The 16,032-nt window shown below is 39.6% G+C and overlaps 1 protein-coding gene across 1 annotated transcript; it reads left to right on the top strand.

The window, feature by feature from the left end:
* The first annotated feature begins 3,954 nt into the window (after positions 1-3,954).
* Positions 3,955-15,362, top strand: smyd2a (SET and MYND domain containing 2a). Its single transcript, XM_023424987.2, has 12 exons — positions 3,955-4,230; positions 5,794-5,857; positions 6,651-6,761; positions 7,415-7,475; positions 8,497-8,624; positions 9,628-9,695; positions 10,160-10,262; positions 10,670-10,780; positions 11,161-11,281; positions 11,471-11,645; positions 12,267-12,375; positions 12,624-15,362. Exons 1-12 carry the CDS (start codon positions 4,058-4,060, stop codon positions 12,705-12,707), a joined length of 1,308 nt encoding a protein of 435 aa, XP_023280755.1. The 5' UTR covers positions 3,955-4,057; the 3' UTR covers positions 12,708-15,362.
* The last annotated feature ends 670 nt before the right edge of the window (positions 15,363-16,032 follow it).

The raw sequence follows: 16,032 nt of genomic DNA on the forward strand, positions 1-16,032 counted from the left end.
ACACACACACACACACACACACACAAACACACACACAAACACACACACACACACACACACACACACACACACATAAACACAGTCCTTCAAAATGGCTGGAGTTAATTTTAAAAATTAAAACAACATGGTGTTTATTCTTTATTTTACCTGTGTTGCAGGAATCGTGCCATCTTTATGTTATAGTGTTATAGATGATCAGTTCTCTGCTAATTCTGAATTTGCAACCCTAACAGCTGGTTGACCCTGATGAGATCATTTATAGGGCAGGTCTGAGTCTGGGTTAGTTATTCCTTTACTTTTCATGTATATGTGCAAGGGTCATGTCTAGAACTGTAAACGGGCTAGATATATAATTAATTTGCTATCAATCTGAGATCCATCTATGTGGCAACAATTCTCAAGTTTTAATGTGTGTCATCAAACGTTGATGCTGTTCACTGTGAGATAGTTACAGACCCCAAACAAGGAGGTTTTCATTTTCAAGTCCACTGTGTTTGTCCATGAGGGTGACATGCTGATGTTTTAATGGCCTATAGCGCCCTCTATTGGAAAAAAAAAGGGACTGAATGTAGTAAACTTCTCATGCAAAATGCACAGCCAGAGAGTTCCAGACTTTTTTCTTTTTTTTTACATTTTCTTTGTCTTTGGTTCCTTTTCTTTTTTCTGTATAAACTGTTAATTCAGCCCCGCTCACCCAACTATTCAGTGGAAGCGAGCTTCATTACACCTCAGAACAGGCGTGAGAACCACACTGCACACACCTGAGTGACCATGGCATTACTGTCCGCTTACGACGGGAAAGATGTGTTGTTTAAAGCCTTTTCTTTTTAAACTAGTCTTATTCTTGTTTATATTATTTTTTATGTTATACACAGAGGAAACGGCTGTAAAAGTCCAGCACCTCATTTTGATTGGATGATAAAATGTTTACATCTTTCGCACAATGTGCCAAAGTTCCTTCAAGAAAGAATGAAAATGAGTAAAAGCCTTTGGAAATACAGAATAAGTTGCGGTGAACTCCTTATGTGTTGGGTGCACGTTTGCCTACAGTATGTTGTGTATGTCATTGTTCTTTCTTTCGAGTCTCAGTCCAGCGGGCAGGAACAGCCAGGGGGAAGACGGCTCTTAGCTGCTGATCTGGTGTCAGTTTTTATAACAGACCGGGGGTATAAATTTGGCTGCCTCCTGGTTTCATGTCTTTAAGTTTTTTACAAACACCAGCTGTGCAATGGATCTAAACTTAAATGTCTGTAAGACGTTTGTTGAGGCATTCAGCCGTGTGTGTGTGTGTGTGTGTGTGTGTGTGTGTGTGTGTGTGTGTGCATGTGAATGTGCGTGTGTGTGCTACACTTTGGAAATAGCTAAAAGCTTCATCCAAAGATAGGAAGGATATTGTCAATCTTACAGACAGACATCTTTATTTGCATTAAAAGTATAACTGAACACCAGTCGGTGAAGAAGAGCATCTTCCCCACTGAGCCAGTAGGAGTTTATTCTTACTCTCTCTGTTTTGGAGGGAAACAATCAACAGTTTATTGGAGTTTAACGGGAGAAGGTGTAATGTTTTTGGTCTTCTCTCAGTTATGCGGTAAAACAGGGAGAAGAGTTTTGTCACATTTTGTCCTAAAGAAGGACGTCTTCCCCTCTCAGCCCACCCCAAATCCCCTTTTAGGATTAACAGAAGAGAAGCCCTCTCTGATAGGTGAAAAGCCCTGCTGAGACATCCAGCTCAGGACTGCTTAAGCTTGTCCATGAGTCACTGTAAGAGTGTATCTCAGTTAGGGTGTAAGAGGGGCTTAACATGCACATAAGACAATATACTGTAAAAGTCTCATCAATCAGTAATGACCGATAACTAAAACATGCAATGGTAATCAGGAGGGAGGGACGTGAACTGATGGACTGATAAATGTGTTTTCTACTAGGAATGTGGCTTCATTGAATGACAGCAGTGTTATAATTATGAGGTGGGTGATATGGCATGAGGGGGTCACACATGTAAAAGTGTATATTTTTGTATATACCTACATCAGTGTGTGTACAGTATGTACATATATACACAGTGTACTCAGCCGCAGTTCCTAGTTTTGTTGTCGGACTGTACAGCGCTTCTAACTGTTCCCTGTTTTATAGATTCTGCAGAAATTCAACTTTGAATGAGGAGAAATGATTAACTTAAATAAATGCATTTATATATATAAATGAAACAATGTGGAGTCTTTTGATCTGCTTCTGTGATTGATGGTGCAAGCTCATGATAAAAACCCACCACAAACATACCCAGATATAAAGTGTGTTGTTGCTCTATTGCAGTTTTCAGTCATGCAGCCGTCAATCAGGACTGCTGAGCTAAAACCTCCATATCCTACTGCTGCTTTGCTTCTTGGATTTTTTCAATGTCACTGAGTCAGTCAGTGGTTTTTTAGTTGATGAAATCATTTCTGAAATTTCTCTGGTGTTCTGATCCAAGGAAGGACGTGGTGAAAACTAAACATGAATTTTACATGTATTCTGAATGATTATTATTTAATGAAGGAGTATTCAAATGTTATTTTGGTTTGGATTTTAAAATGTGCAAATGCAATGCCAGCCAGATCATCAACAACCCACTGATTTGTGTTGTCCCATGGGGAAACTTTTTGTCCTGAACTATATATAAACCAAGTATCAAATTTCAGTGCAAATGGGTAATATTTCTTCTGGGTAAGATGGGTTAGTAGGACAAAGGCAATATGGTTAGTGCAATGGACTCCAAGAGACACATTCATAATGTATAAACACTATGTTTATAACATCTGTCACACTGAATAGCCTCTAATCGTTTGAAGGAATTCCAACTTTTATACCCAAATTGAGGAGATGCGTCCTGAGCTGAATTATTTGGTTCTTATGCGATTTCTCAACATTAAAAACAAAGGTTTGTGAACACCACTATATGTGATTGTTGAACATCTCATTCCAATACCATGGGCATCAGTGTGCTCCACGCTGCCTCCATTCCTCTGGGAAGGTTTTCTATAAGATTTTGGGACCTGGCTGTTGCCTTAAGGTTTTCTGATGGTGTGGTGGAGCATTAAGAGTAACTGGAATTTAAAACAGCCATAGACTAACTCTACACAAAATATGGCATAATATTTTGACCATATGGTGTAATATATAGGGCATCACTGTATGTTATCTTGCTGGGGTCTGCATATCTGTCTATCTGCCAAATAATTCTGGTAACCTTATGCTTTAAAATTTATCAAGCAAATGCTCTGGTTGGACCTTGGAGCACCTTGACACATACATCTGCATTATAATGAAGTTTTTTTTCTTTAAACCAATTTAAACATTAATGGCCTCTGTTCTTACTAAGGAATTAGAATCAACTTTATTCTCCAAGTATGTTTAGACATGCAAGTGTATTGACTCTCAATTTTCAGTAGCTCTGAGTGCGGCCTGTTTGCACACAGTGCAAGGAACAATTACACAGAAAGATATAGAGACATACGAGTAAAACAAGGACAACAAAGAAAAACAAAGGTAGCACACATAAAAAGGCTAACTATGACAAACAAGTATAAACAAAACAGATACACTCCAGTGGCAGTTTATTAGGTACATGTAGCTAAAACTAATGCAGTCTAACACAAAAGTCCTGCAAGAAATCCTACCGTCATCTTCAGTTTTTGTTGAAACTTGAGGAGAGGTGCTGATTGCTTTGCTTTATACTGACAGGTGTTTATATTATTTTGTCCACCACATTTATGTCAATGAAGGTAGGTCTAGTCTAAATAACAGCCTCTCTGTTAAATATAATACAATTCAACACCACAAACTGCAGCCTCCAATACCAATATTTGATATAGACCGAGTTTATGTCAGGGCATTAGTTACTGTGTGGGTGCATGTCCGCCGTGTCTCCTCTCCAGCAGGGGGCGGTTAGAGCCACACCGGACACACAGAGCACCGGAGAGGAAGAAGGGGCTCAGCCTGAGGGTGATTAAAGCACTCGACAGACACAGGTGGTGCTCGGTGCTAGTCTCTGAGCGAAGATCCGCAGACAGAACAAGCCATGAAGAACGAAGGTATAGAGGGGACGGAGAGGTTTGAGAGCCCGGACAAAGGCAGAGGCCTGCGGGCAGTGAGGCACTTCGCGGTGGGGGAGCTGGTGTTCGCCTGCCCTGCTTACTCCTTCGTGTTGACAGTGAATGAGAGGGGAGCGCACTGTGAGCACTGCTTCACCAGGTAACATCTTACCTCTCTGAAACAGCTGAAGAGCAACATCTGTGGGACACTTAGCTACGAGCTGGTAGCATGTCCACGTTGTTTAAAACAGAGCAAAGCGGCCAGTAACGTGTCCAGTTCAGCGCTGGCTAACCTCATCACCTAGCTAGGTTAGCTATTAAACCTCTGGGTATCTACCTAGCTGGCGCTGACTAATATGGGTCAGTGCAGTGAGGCAGCTCACCTGACCTCACACTGCACCATTTGTTTGTAGCACTGCAGAGTCAAGAGAGTCTAAAATACAAGCACAGCATCCTTACTGATGTTTTTAAAGTCAAAAGCTAAAAAGCTTGCTTTTCTATGAGCATATTAATATGCTAGTGCATAGACCTAAACAGGCCAGACACACTGACAGGTAGTATACACAGAGAAACGAGCACGTCACTCATTTTCAGCCTTTTCTTAATGTCATAATATGACATTACATGTGATCATCAGTTGATGATTATGATTTTGGGTTCTACCTTAATTATTCTGGTTAAATCAGGTTTAAATGTTTCACTTATTTACCAATAGATGAGAATTATAACATACTTTCCATTGCATCAGTAAGGATGTTGGAAGTGGAGGGGTTAGAAAGGTTAGCCTACATGAGGTTGTGCGTGTAGGCATACTGTGTCAAAAACATAAAGGAAGGTTAAACTGCAGTGCACTGGTCTATTTAAGGTTCAGCTCTACAGTTCCCTTGCTTGTCTTACTGAGATCTAATGCACTATGACACCCTTTGTGACAGCCTTTAGAGTTACATTAACTCTAGTCCCTCTCTCACATTCTCACCCATGTCACCCCCACCCCCACCCCCACACACACACACACACACACACACACACCTCCTCCCCAAGCTGCCATTAAGGTTTGTAGAGCAGTAAAAGGTTAGGGTGCTAAATATAGGTGACCATGTGTCCCAGGAGAGGAGGAGCCAAGAGATGAGAAGGCCAGGTGTGTGTGTGTGTGTGTGTGTGTGTGTGTGTGTGTGTGTGTGTGTGTGTGTGTGTGTGTACACATTTGCTCCTATACAGTCAGAAACACCCAGTTCAACTTTATGTATATGTGTCTTGCTGTAATTAATCAGATATTTAAAACACAGTAATATATTTTACACATGTTCTTTTTGTTGTTGTATGAAAATAAAGTGGATATGTTGGTAGAATTGATAAGAATTTAATTCTAACTTCTTACTCTAATGGAGCACTTATGAATAAAATTAAAGATTTGGTAACTAACTAAATTCTGTTGATCTCTGAGCTCCGGTGTTTTGAATGAAGTGATCCACCTTTTTGTCACAGGACTGAAACAAACCTGCAAGACCAGCTCATTCACCATCAAATTAACAATTAGTATGTAAATATCTTACATGTAAGAAGTATGGGAGAACATAAATATTACATGTTAAAAGAAAAGCTCAGGTAAAGTTGTCTCATCAGCTGAAGGAGCACCATGTGTTATTACTTATAAAGTGTCAGCACTGGTCTCCTTTATCACAGATGTAGCGAACTAATGTGTTATGTCTTCGTGTCATTACAGGAGAGAAGACCTTTTCAAGTGTGGCAAATGTAAGCAGGCCTACTACTGCAATGTGGACTGTCAGGTAAGAGCGCTTTCCATGTCTTTGTCTTGTGTGTGAGCTTGTTTTCCAGTTTTCACTATTAACTAAAGGAACTGACCATGAATGAATTTTAGTGCAAACAGTAACATATTTTTAAAATGTATATAACAAAATATGTGTGTGTGTCCTACAGATATCTGCTGTAGTCTTCATTTGTTTTGGACTTATTACTGCTCTTTTCAAATAGAAGTACAAAGAGAATGAGAATAGACACATATCAAGCCCTGTGATTGGTGTTCAGTCAGTCTGAGCCCTCCGTGTGCATCCACACAAGCCTTTTGCTTCATCAGAACCAGCACAGAGTAAATTAAAGGAACTTTTTTTTTAAGTGTTCTTGTGACCCCCCTTGGCACCTTGGTCCACACACTGAGAACCACTTCAGCAGAGCTCCAGGCAGCGAGAGAGCACCCGCACTGTTCACACTGTTGTTGCTATGACGATTCAGTCTGCCTCCCTTCTGCCTCTGTCTACTTTTAGTTTCAAGGCACAAAACACTATCGATGCACTGCAGCAAAATTGAGTTGTTTTGTGTGTGTGTGTGTGTGTGTGTGTGTGTGTGTGTGTGTGTGTGTGTGTGTGTGTGTGTGGGGTGCATTTGCCATGGATGATCATTTAATGGTGATTAACTTTGTAGTGATAAAATCATTCTTTCAATCATCATTTCACCGTCTTGCTGTCAATCCTTTCAGGTATCCCATCAAACAGATAATTTAACGTGGATTGTTAAATCATTTCTTATTTCTTTCTTCTTCTGTGTGTTTGCGTATTTATGCAGAGAGGTGATTGGCCCATGCATAAGCTTGAGTGTGTAGCCATGTGTGCCTATGGGGAGAACTGGTGTCCATCAGAGACTGTCAGACTGGTGGCCAGAATTATCATGAAACAGGTAATGTTATAAAAAGAAGGAGAAGAAATGTTTTAACATTCAAAGATGTCTGTTTTTATTGTGAACAACATGTATATCTATGCAGGAAAAGTTTTCACAAACGGCAAGCGGGAAGCAAAAAAAGGGGGATAAGTGGATGTTTTCACTGGGCATACATAGATTCAACTGATAACATAAATAATGGCTTTCATTCATTTCATTTACTGTAGATGTGCTTGTTTTAGGACCCAGATATTGTTCCTGCTTTGTGATAGCTGCTGTAGTTGTCTCACTGGCTGTTTGTAATATTTCTTTGTTACACCTGTAATTTTACTGCTAATGGCAAGTGCTAGGAAAACTGAAATTGACCAGTTTGTATATGAAAAGCGTAATAACTGAAGGTGGAATGGGAGCATGTTGCTACAAACTCAACAGAGTTTAGAGCCTTTAAGAAGATAAAGATCCAAATAGAATAAGTGGCTAAGGCTTGATGATAAGTTACATTTATGAGCTAGACCATAGCAATGACTGAAATCATCTCCGTTCCATTTGTATACTTTTGCATGAGTAGTATCATGGGTGTCATGTCAATTTGGAGGAGCGACATTCAGTTTTGCTTCGCTTTGCCAACTTTATTTTTTGACTAAAATGATCATGTGTCTTCCATGTTTCAGAGAGTCACAACAGAGCGCACCCCTTCAGAAAGGCTGCTACTGCTCAGAGAGTTTGAAGCCCGTAAGTATGTGTGTGTGTGTGTGTGTGTGTGTGTGTGTGTGTGTGTGTGTATATATGAATATATGAGCGTGTGTTTAGTTACACATGTGTGCACTTTTAGTTACATGGTGCAGTGTGTGTGTGATCTTCCTGAGTCTCTGCAGTTGTAGCAGCATGTCTATTAATATCCTCTGCTGTAGCCTCCAGTCCTGGTTTTGTCTCTTTCATTCACTAAGGCTGCAGCAGCACTGGGACTTAAATCCCAAGCTTCTGCATACTGTAATTTCATGTTCTCTCCCCTCCTTTTAACAACTACTGTCACTGTGCTCTTGAGCAAGGCACATTGTACGTTGATAAACCTGTGTGTTTGCCAAAACACACAAAAAACAAGACGGTGTCCCATCTCAGCATCCACTAAGTGTTTTCCCTGGTCCAGTTAGTGTTATCAGTTAGTGTGAGCTGTTGTTGAAGGCTCAGATGTGTCATCAGAGGATTGTCACAGAATTAACCTTCACACCTGTCTCTCATGCACACAAAGCAAATCAGTGGCCAGCTGCTGCCTGCTGCCGCCAGTCTGTGTCGGTGTGTGTGAGTTTGTGTGACTGACAGTGACACATGGCCTATAGCATTGATATATTCTACTCTTACTAACACCGAGTGGTTCTTCTGTGCACTGGAATATGGTAGATGGTTATGGAGGTGGTAACAAACAACAACAACAAATATACAATTCTGGATGAATAGCCAACTTTGTTTTATTCCTTATTTTTATCAGTTGCCTCATCCTTTAAACCTTGTATTTCTTATTATCAGAGAAAGCCAGAGTCAAATTTCATTACTGCTGATAGATACCCTTGTGACATGTTTTGTTTTTTTTCTTTACTTGGCAGTAATTTTTAGGGTGTTCCTTTTTGAAAGAGCTAAAAAACACACAACCTTCAGGATACAAGGTGGTCTATTTGTGGTGGCTTATGTTATTGACTTTTCTCTCCCTGTCTTTTTCTCATCCCCTCTTCTGCCTGTGTTTCATTGCCTCTTCCAGATTTAGATAAGATGGACAGTGAAAAAGAGGAGATGAACCAGGCAGATTTAGCAGCGCTGCATCATTTCTACTCCAGACACATCAGTGACCTCCCCAATGAACAGGCTCTAACAGAGCTCTTTGCACAGGTAAAATTGGATATAATATTTTTACTGGAACACTGAAGAAACAGTGCAGTAAGTCGTATGTATTGCAACATGAGGATGTTTCAGTCTTGTTTGGAGTCACTCTGTATGAGGTTTCTATAGAATAAGCAGCTGCCTGTGTGACCTATGCCCACCGCTGTTACTGCAAAGAGAGATGTTGAGGCTTTTTAATAGAAGCACAACATTCTGAAAATTGATTGTGTCACTAGTAATTAGTCTGAGGTTTTTATTCAAACTAATTCAAGCCATCTCTTCAATGTGAAACAGAATTTCTAATTATTAAAATTCTTACATTTTTGAGAAAAAAGGAATAGATGAATTCCTAAATTTGGAGCAGTACCTTTTTTAACTGCTGACATGCTGTAATAAATCCACTGAATAAAAACTTTCTGTTCCCAGAAGTATCCAGGATCCTAGGTTGGGTGTGTTTTGTTACTGGCATGTGATTGGTTAGGAGAGCGTCAGAGGTTTTGGCTGACACACAGACAGGTGTTGACCTTTCTTGCTCTATGGAAGAACATGCTGGTTTGCCTTGGTCCGACTTGTAATAAGTTTTCGTTCACACATCTTTTCATCTTTCTCTCCTCTTACCATGCTCATCCCACACTTGTTCGTAGATACACACACTGGAGCACATGTTGAGTTGAACCAGGATCTGTATCACACACACCCACTGTTCCTGCCTTTTAAACTCGACAGCGTTTAGCTCTTTAATTTGACCTGCCCCCCCTTTCTCTCCACACTACACCAGTGGAAATGGCCTCTTTGGCTTCTTATCTCAGGCTACATTTAATCTGCACAACTGGATTTCCTGCCTCTCTGTGGAGGGGGGTGTTACAGCACAGTAGAGCAGGGGGGTGATGCCTTTTGTATTATACTATTCACCGTGTTGTTCTCTGTCCCTGTCTTCACCTGTTTGTTTGTGTTTTCCCTTCTCTCTTGCTCTGTCCCTCCTTCTCTCTCTTGTTTTTCTTTGTGTCTCCAGGTAAACTGTAATGGCTTTACCATAGAGGATGAGGAACTCTCCCATCTGGGATCAGCTGTTTTTCCTGAGTAAGTAGTCCATATCATGACCATCATTCACGAGTTCATCCAGTCATCAGTTTAGTTACTGTGCCAATAAAACTGGAGAGACAGTATATACAGCATGTTAATACATTTGATTAAAATGATAATTTCTCTCCTCTGTTTGTCTCCTTACATCGATACTCAGCCTCTTCATCATTGCCACTTTGTTTTTCTGTTTATCACTGTTTTGAGAACAATAATGTGATTTCACACGATTAGTGTTTTTATTATATTATATCATTATATTATGTATTTATATCCCAGATGCTTCTGGTTATTATTTTAGTCTTTTTTATGTCTTTTTATATTCAGTGTAGCATATACATGAACCACCATGTAGTTCAAACATCTTAAAGCTGCTAAAGGTAATGCTTTTATCTCCATTCTCTGATTTTACACTAATTTATTTAACCTTTTTGTGCTTCTCATTCTTCCCTTTGTCCTTTCAGTGTAGCACTGATGAATCACAGCTGTAGTCCTAATGTCATCGTGACCTATAAAGGCACAATGGCTGAGGTCAGAGCTGTTAAAGAGATAAACCCCGGAGACGAGGTAAGAAAAGATAGGACTCATTTAGCAACAATTCCTAAAAGCAATTTTGAGAAAAAATACAATTACAGAAATAGAAATGTTTCTCAAAGAATATTTATATTGAATTTTGAACAAATGGACAATGTGTAGAGTTTACACCGGGTATGTCAGTGTAACGAGCTTGAAGATCAAATCCCTTTAGTTATTCAGCTGTGAAAGTTTTAGGTCTTGCTCCTAAGCAGATTGAATTTTGTCAAGAGGGGCAGAAATACAGATGTTTAGATGTTTATTAGTGTTTATTTTTGATTGATGCAAAATGGCCACGTATTTTTATCTCTTTATCCCTTGAACTATTTCTCTCTCTTTCTCTCTCTCTCTCTCTCTCTCTCTCTCTCTCTCTCTCTCTCTCTCTCTCTCTCTCTCTGTAGATCTTTAACAGTTACATAGACCTGCTCTATCCAACAGAGGACAGGAAAGAGAGGTTGTTAGATTCCTACTTCTTCACATGCCAATGCACTGAGTGCACCACCAAGTCTAAGGTACTGTTGACTTATCTTTCTGAAACTCGTACATTTGTATACAGTTTTTTTTAATTTTGATATATAGAATGTAGGTGTGGTGAAAACTTTTCATTTGTTGATTTGAGAAATATACTAGAAAGTATCTCAACAGCATCAGTGTCCTGTCTGTTGGAAAGTGCAGCAGGTTCACTGCAGGCGTTGTCACTAGTGTGAACCCACAACATACTTGAAAGCTGTTGAGGATTAGTGTGAAATTAGGACACAGCTAGTTATGCCCTATAGTAGTTTTAGTCTCTGTGGTGTCATAGTACTTTTACATGATCAGCTTTATAGTATCTCTTGTAAAATATGTTAAGGAACAACTGTTTCTTATGTCATGTCTTTTCATCTCCCTCTAGGACAAAGCAAAAATGGAGATCAGGAAGCTGAGTTCTCCACCAAAGCAGGAGGAAATACAATCCATGGTCCATTACGCTAAGAATGTCATCGAGGAGTTTAGGAGAGCCAAACACTACAAGAATATCCTCTTCCTGTGATTATAAATGTATTTCCCATTCTTGCACTCTTTTTCTTTCACTCTCTTTTTCCTGTTTTTTTTCCCCCTCTGTCTTTCAATTTGTCTACTCTTTTTATTACAACAAACTTTCACTTCCCTGCCTCTTCTTCTTTTGCTTCATTCTCTGTCATTATTCCTTGACACTCTGGCACCCCCCAGTGAGCTGCTGGAGATGTGTGAGCTCAGCCAGGAGAAAATGGGGGGTATATTTGCAGACACCAACGTCTACATGCTGCATATGATGTATCAGGCCATGGGCGTCTGTCTCTACATGCAGGACTGGGACGGCGCTATGAGCTATGGAGAGAAGATCGTTCAGCCATATAGGTAAATTGATCTGTAAGGCAGACAATGGATCAATCAATTGTACAACAACAGTTTTGCCCTGTAGACAAATTCTGTGGCTGATTGGGCAGGCAGTCCATCAGTTAGAATTTAATGTCACTTGTTAAGATCTCTGTCTCATACAGTGTTTGGAAGTCTAGAGAAATTTAAGGACATAGGTTCAGTTCTCCAGACCTCTGTAAGTTTGTCAAGTAAGAGTTCTCATAGGAATGGTGATTTAATTCTTATTGTAGTCTTTTAATAATTAGTTTTAACCATACTTTACAGCTCAGAATAATGTTATTAATGTTTTCTTTACAAATACAGCATGGCTTATATCTCCTATGAAGTATACTTTACCCTACCAACAATATATACACTATACTACAGCACAGGTTAGATTGTACGCACGTGATAATTCTAAACATATTTTCCCTCTGTGGTATATAACTCTCAGCCACATCTTCTACAGTACATGTTTTAGTATTGTCCTCTCCCAGTTCATATGGTTTGAACTTTTGTAGCACTACAGCAAAACCAAATGTAACATTAATTATAGATTATATCTTGTTTCCTCTCGCATTCACTGCTTAGATTGATGTATAAATTATATTCTCTCTGCAGTGTGCACTATCCAGCCTACTCTCTGAACGTGGCGTCTATGTATCTGAAACTGGGACGTTTGTATTTGGGGCTGGAGAAGAAAACACAAGGAGTGAAAGCTCTGAAGAAGGTATAATTTACAGACATGTGGTCCATTGGTATATTGATTGGTGGCAAATTGAAGGTCTGTGAGGTAGAAAAGAATGTGTGCTCAGAAAAGGGCAAGAATAAGGATAGAACATCCAAGGATGAGTTAGCTGTAAAAAGCAGTGATTCCTAAGCTGCAATACTATCATACATTCAGATTGATCAGCCGTCAGGAATGGATGTGTCTGTTGTTTTAAAAAAAAAAAAAAAAAAAAACATTTCTGTTTCCAGGCATTGGCCATCATGGAGGTGGCTCATGGGAAAGATCACCATTATGTAGCAGAAGTCAAACGAGAAATCGAGGAGCAGCAGTAACGAAGGTGCAGCCGAAGGAGCAGAAAGATTAAAGAGAGGCACTGGAGTGAGGAACCTCTCTCTAAAAGCAACAACAAAAATACACATCACAACTGCATGGCATGCATCTGACACCTCCCTGTTTTTAAAACCTTTCCATTTCCCACCCAATTGTTTTCCTGCCTCTCTTTAGGCAGAGTTTTTTGTTTTTCATGTCTACCGTGAACATATTGTGGCAGAGGATGACCACATTTTCTATCTGCAGCAGCAGCAGCCTACGTCCTGTCAGGCCTGGACTTGAAAGCAGACAAGTTAGGATTACCTTTTTGGAATGAAAAAATATGTCTGAAATACTTACAGTTCTAACCATGAACTTCATTTGAAAATGTTGGTTTCCGTGTGCCGAAGCTCATTAAACCCATTTAACACCCATACTGTTATTCAAAAAAAGACCACGTCAGCAGAAAACAGAAACTTTAATACTGCCTTTAAAGCTGCCTTTTGGAAGACACAAAGCTTTCATATAACAGCTACATGAGGTCCTTTGTCTGAAGTGAATTTTCCTCCAGCTTTTCTGTCCGTGGGAGTCTGAGGCCATTGACTGTGTTCTGTGGACCCATCAACAGACCATGTGGCAGCAGTTTTGGCTGCACAGCTTTGCTCCAGAGCAGTTGCTCATGTTTTGAAATTCTATACAAAATATTGGGTAGCTGTTAGAGGATATTACTACCCAGCCAATGCATTTTAATTCCATCAACTATTCAGCAACAGAGTTTATGGCTTCATCAATACTTGTCTAAACTGTGAAGAAGAAAAAAAATGTCTGACCATGCATCTGGTACTCTGTAGCAATGGAGAAGAGAATGCAAAGAACTATTCCTGAATGAATAACCAGTGGTTTGATTGATTTGTCTTACAGTATGTTTTGCTTATTTTAAAGAACAAGACGTGTTGCATGTGTTATTGTTTATGTTGTGTGTTTCTATGTGTTTTGTTTGTTTTTTGGTTTTTTTCCTATGAGGCTTGTTGACCAAAAGGGCCACGGGTTTAACTGACAAGGAACCAGCTATAATTCTCTATTCACAGTGTATCCTTAAAGGGGGTGCTGATCTGTGACCAGTTTGCCTCTTAAGTCACAGTGAAGACATTGGTACTATAACCTGACCAATGATCCTGGATCAGAGCCCCTTTGCTCTCAGGAAAAAAGGCGCAACACTGTAGCTTTTGTTGCCTTTTGCAAAGAGATACACCATTGTACCTTTTTAGTGTTCTCTCATAAGCAACATGATTGAATATTAATCTGTCATTACCCTAGATATAATATTAATGTGCCGCATGACTCGGTAGGATAAAGGATATACCTTTTGCATTTTATTAAAGTGATAACATGGGGGAATATGATCAACCTCATACGCGATAAACTTTATAGTCAGCATGAATTAATGAAATATTTCTTAAAAGGGAAACGCATCTTCCTTTAATCTCTACTTTAGTAATAAGTTCATTTTTGCACTCTTGTAAGTTAAATTGACAGATTATTTAACTACCATGATATATATTTATAAAACTATAGTACAAACATGGCAATTTTTGAAGGAAGCATTACCTTCGGCAGGAATAGGTATTCAAACCTCATAAAAATCTGTATCAGTGATACAATAGGCTGTGATTAAGAAAACCATGTTGACAGCAAGGTTTGTCATAAATGCTGGAAAAGTGTTGCTTGTATATTATGTTTTTAAAAACTCCAACCCTGAAATCATTAGAAGGACTGGTTGCAGATTGTAAAATTGTACTTTTCTCTCTGCTGTAAATTTGACTAAATCGGTATATAGAAATACCAAATTAAGAGCGACTTGTGTTAAAAACTTGAAAGTTAAGGCAATGCAAAGATCATCACCTGGACCTTACTAAGGATTCTTGCTCTCAAAATGATGTCAAGATGGCAAACCTGTAAGCACATTTTGTTTCAATCTATTAGTTTCTGTCGGTGGACATGCACTGCCAGAGGAACTAAAGTCACAGATCTAATTCTTTCTTTTTAATACCTGTAGCTTCTACCCTTTGTTTATTATAGATGCAGTTATATTCACCACATGAATGTGGGTTACTATGGGTTAGAAATAGCCCTCCAATTAGTTGCCTGTGGTCACATTTGTAGCAACTCCTGCACAGGTGACTCTTTTTGTCACCTGCAAAAATGCATCAAGCAGGTGCCTGCCTTACAGCTTTGCATAGGTAATCCAAAAGCACTATTTGAGCAGCTCTGTTTGACATTTTTACTTTTTTAATGTTTTGACTAAGGAAAGACTATATGGGGGGTTGTAGGTGCCACAAGCCAAAAACTATCTAAACCCTAATGCTGCCAGATTCAAGCATTACATTTCTGGTCAGACTCTAAGAAAATGCACGATTTATTTTCTTTTTCCTGGGATGTCATGAAAGACAGAACCTGTGGCACAGTGATTTAAACGTTTAAATCCATACTCTGCTGCACATATAAAACCAGATGAAGACGAGCTAAAACACCACGCATATGATGTTTTCTTCTATTTCTGTAATGAACTGTTATTTTATCAGGCATGGATGTTATCCTAAAGGAATGCATAACTAAAGTCTGAGCCTCTGATTCTTTCTGTACCATTTCAGTGGAACTCAATAAATGACAGTATGGCACTTGCTTCGCAGATGCTTATTTGTTCATCAGAAATGTCCTACAGTAATCTTGCTGCACTTGCAGTTTCTTATCAGAAGTTTTTCAGGAGTCCATGTCACATCTGCATTTCCTGATCATGTCAACAAGACACACATACATCATTAAGCACAGTGAAGCTCTCACATCCAAATGAAGTAACAATATGCAAAGCTCGTTTTCACGAGAGGGAGACTTCATCTTCAAGCTGTGGCAATTAAATAAGCTTTGATCCAGTGTGAAACGTATTCCGTTTAATTAGTCTGAAAAACGGGCGCACATATCACCACGCGCGTGCATGTGACAAGAGCACAGAACAGTATACGCAAAAACCTGCCCGCTCGGGAGGATTTCAGTTGTCAGGTGTGATGAGGAGTAACACGTACGCGCGTATGTGCGACGTAACGTATCCCACAAAAGAGACAGCAAAACATTTAGTATCTTTTAGGTACCACAGAAGACGCAGCAGAGTCAAGATCCCACAGAAGATAACACTATTTGGTTGAACACTGGTAATACCGTTCTTGAATCCTGATCCTTCTGCCCCGACAGACAGTGACCGGTCCCGATCATATGTTACCCTGCTGACGGTCAAAGTGTTGCGATGGAGGGACTCACTGTCCCCGATGGTTTCTGCCTGGACATTAAGGACAC

Source organism: Seriola lalandi, unplaced genomic scaffold, assembly GCF_002814215.2.
Source record: "Seriola lalandi dorsalis isolate HSWRI2012SDOR001 ecotype SW California unplaced genomic scaffold, Sedor1 jcf7180002054763, whole genome shotgun sequence".
NCBI classification, from domain to species: Eukaryota; Metazoa; Chordata; class Actinopteri; order Carangiformes; family Carangidae; genus Seriola; species Seriola lalandi.

Excerpts from the sequence above, each read along its gene's own strand:
- smyd2a (XM_023424987.2), top strand. The coding sequence starts at position 4,058 with ATGAAGAACGAAGGTATAGAGGGGACGGAGAGGTTTGAGAGCCCGGAC. Across the intron at positions 4,231-5,793 it reads TGTGAGCACTGCTTCACCAG|GAGAGAAGACCTTTTCAAGT; the intron begins GTAACATCTTAC and ends GTGTCATTACAG. Across the intron at positions 5,858-6,650 it reads ACTGCAATGTGGACTGTCAG|AGAGGTGATTGGCCCATGCA; the intron begins GTAAGAGCGCTT and ends GTATTTATGCAG.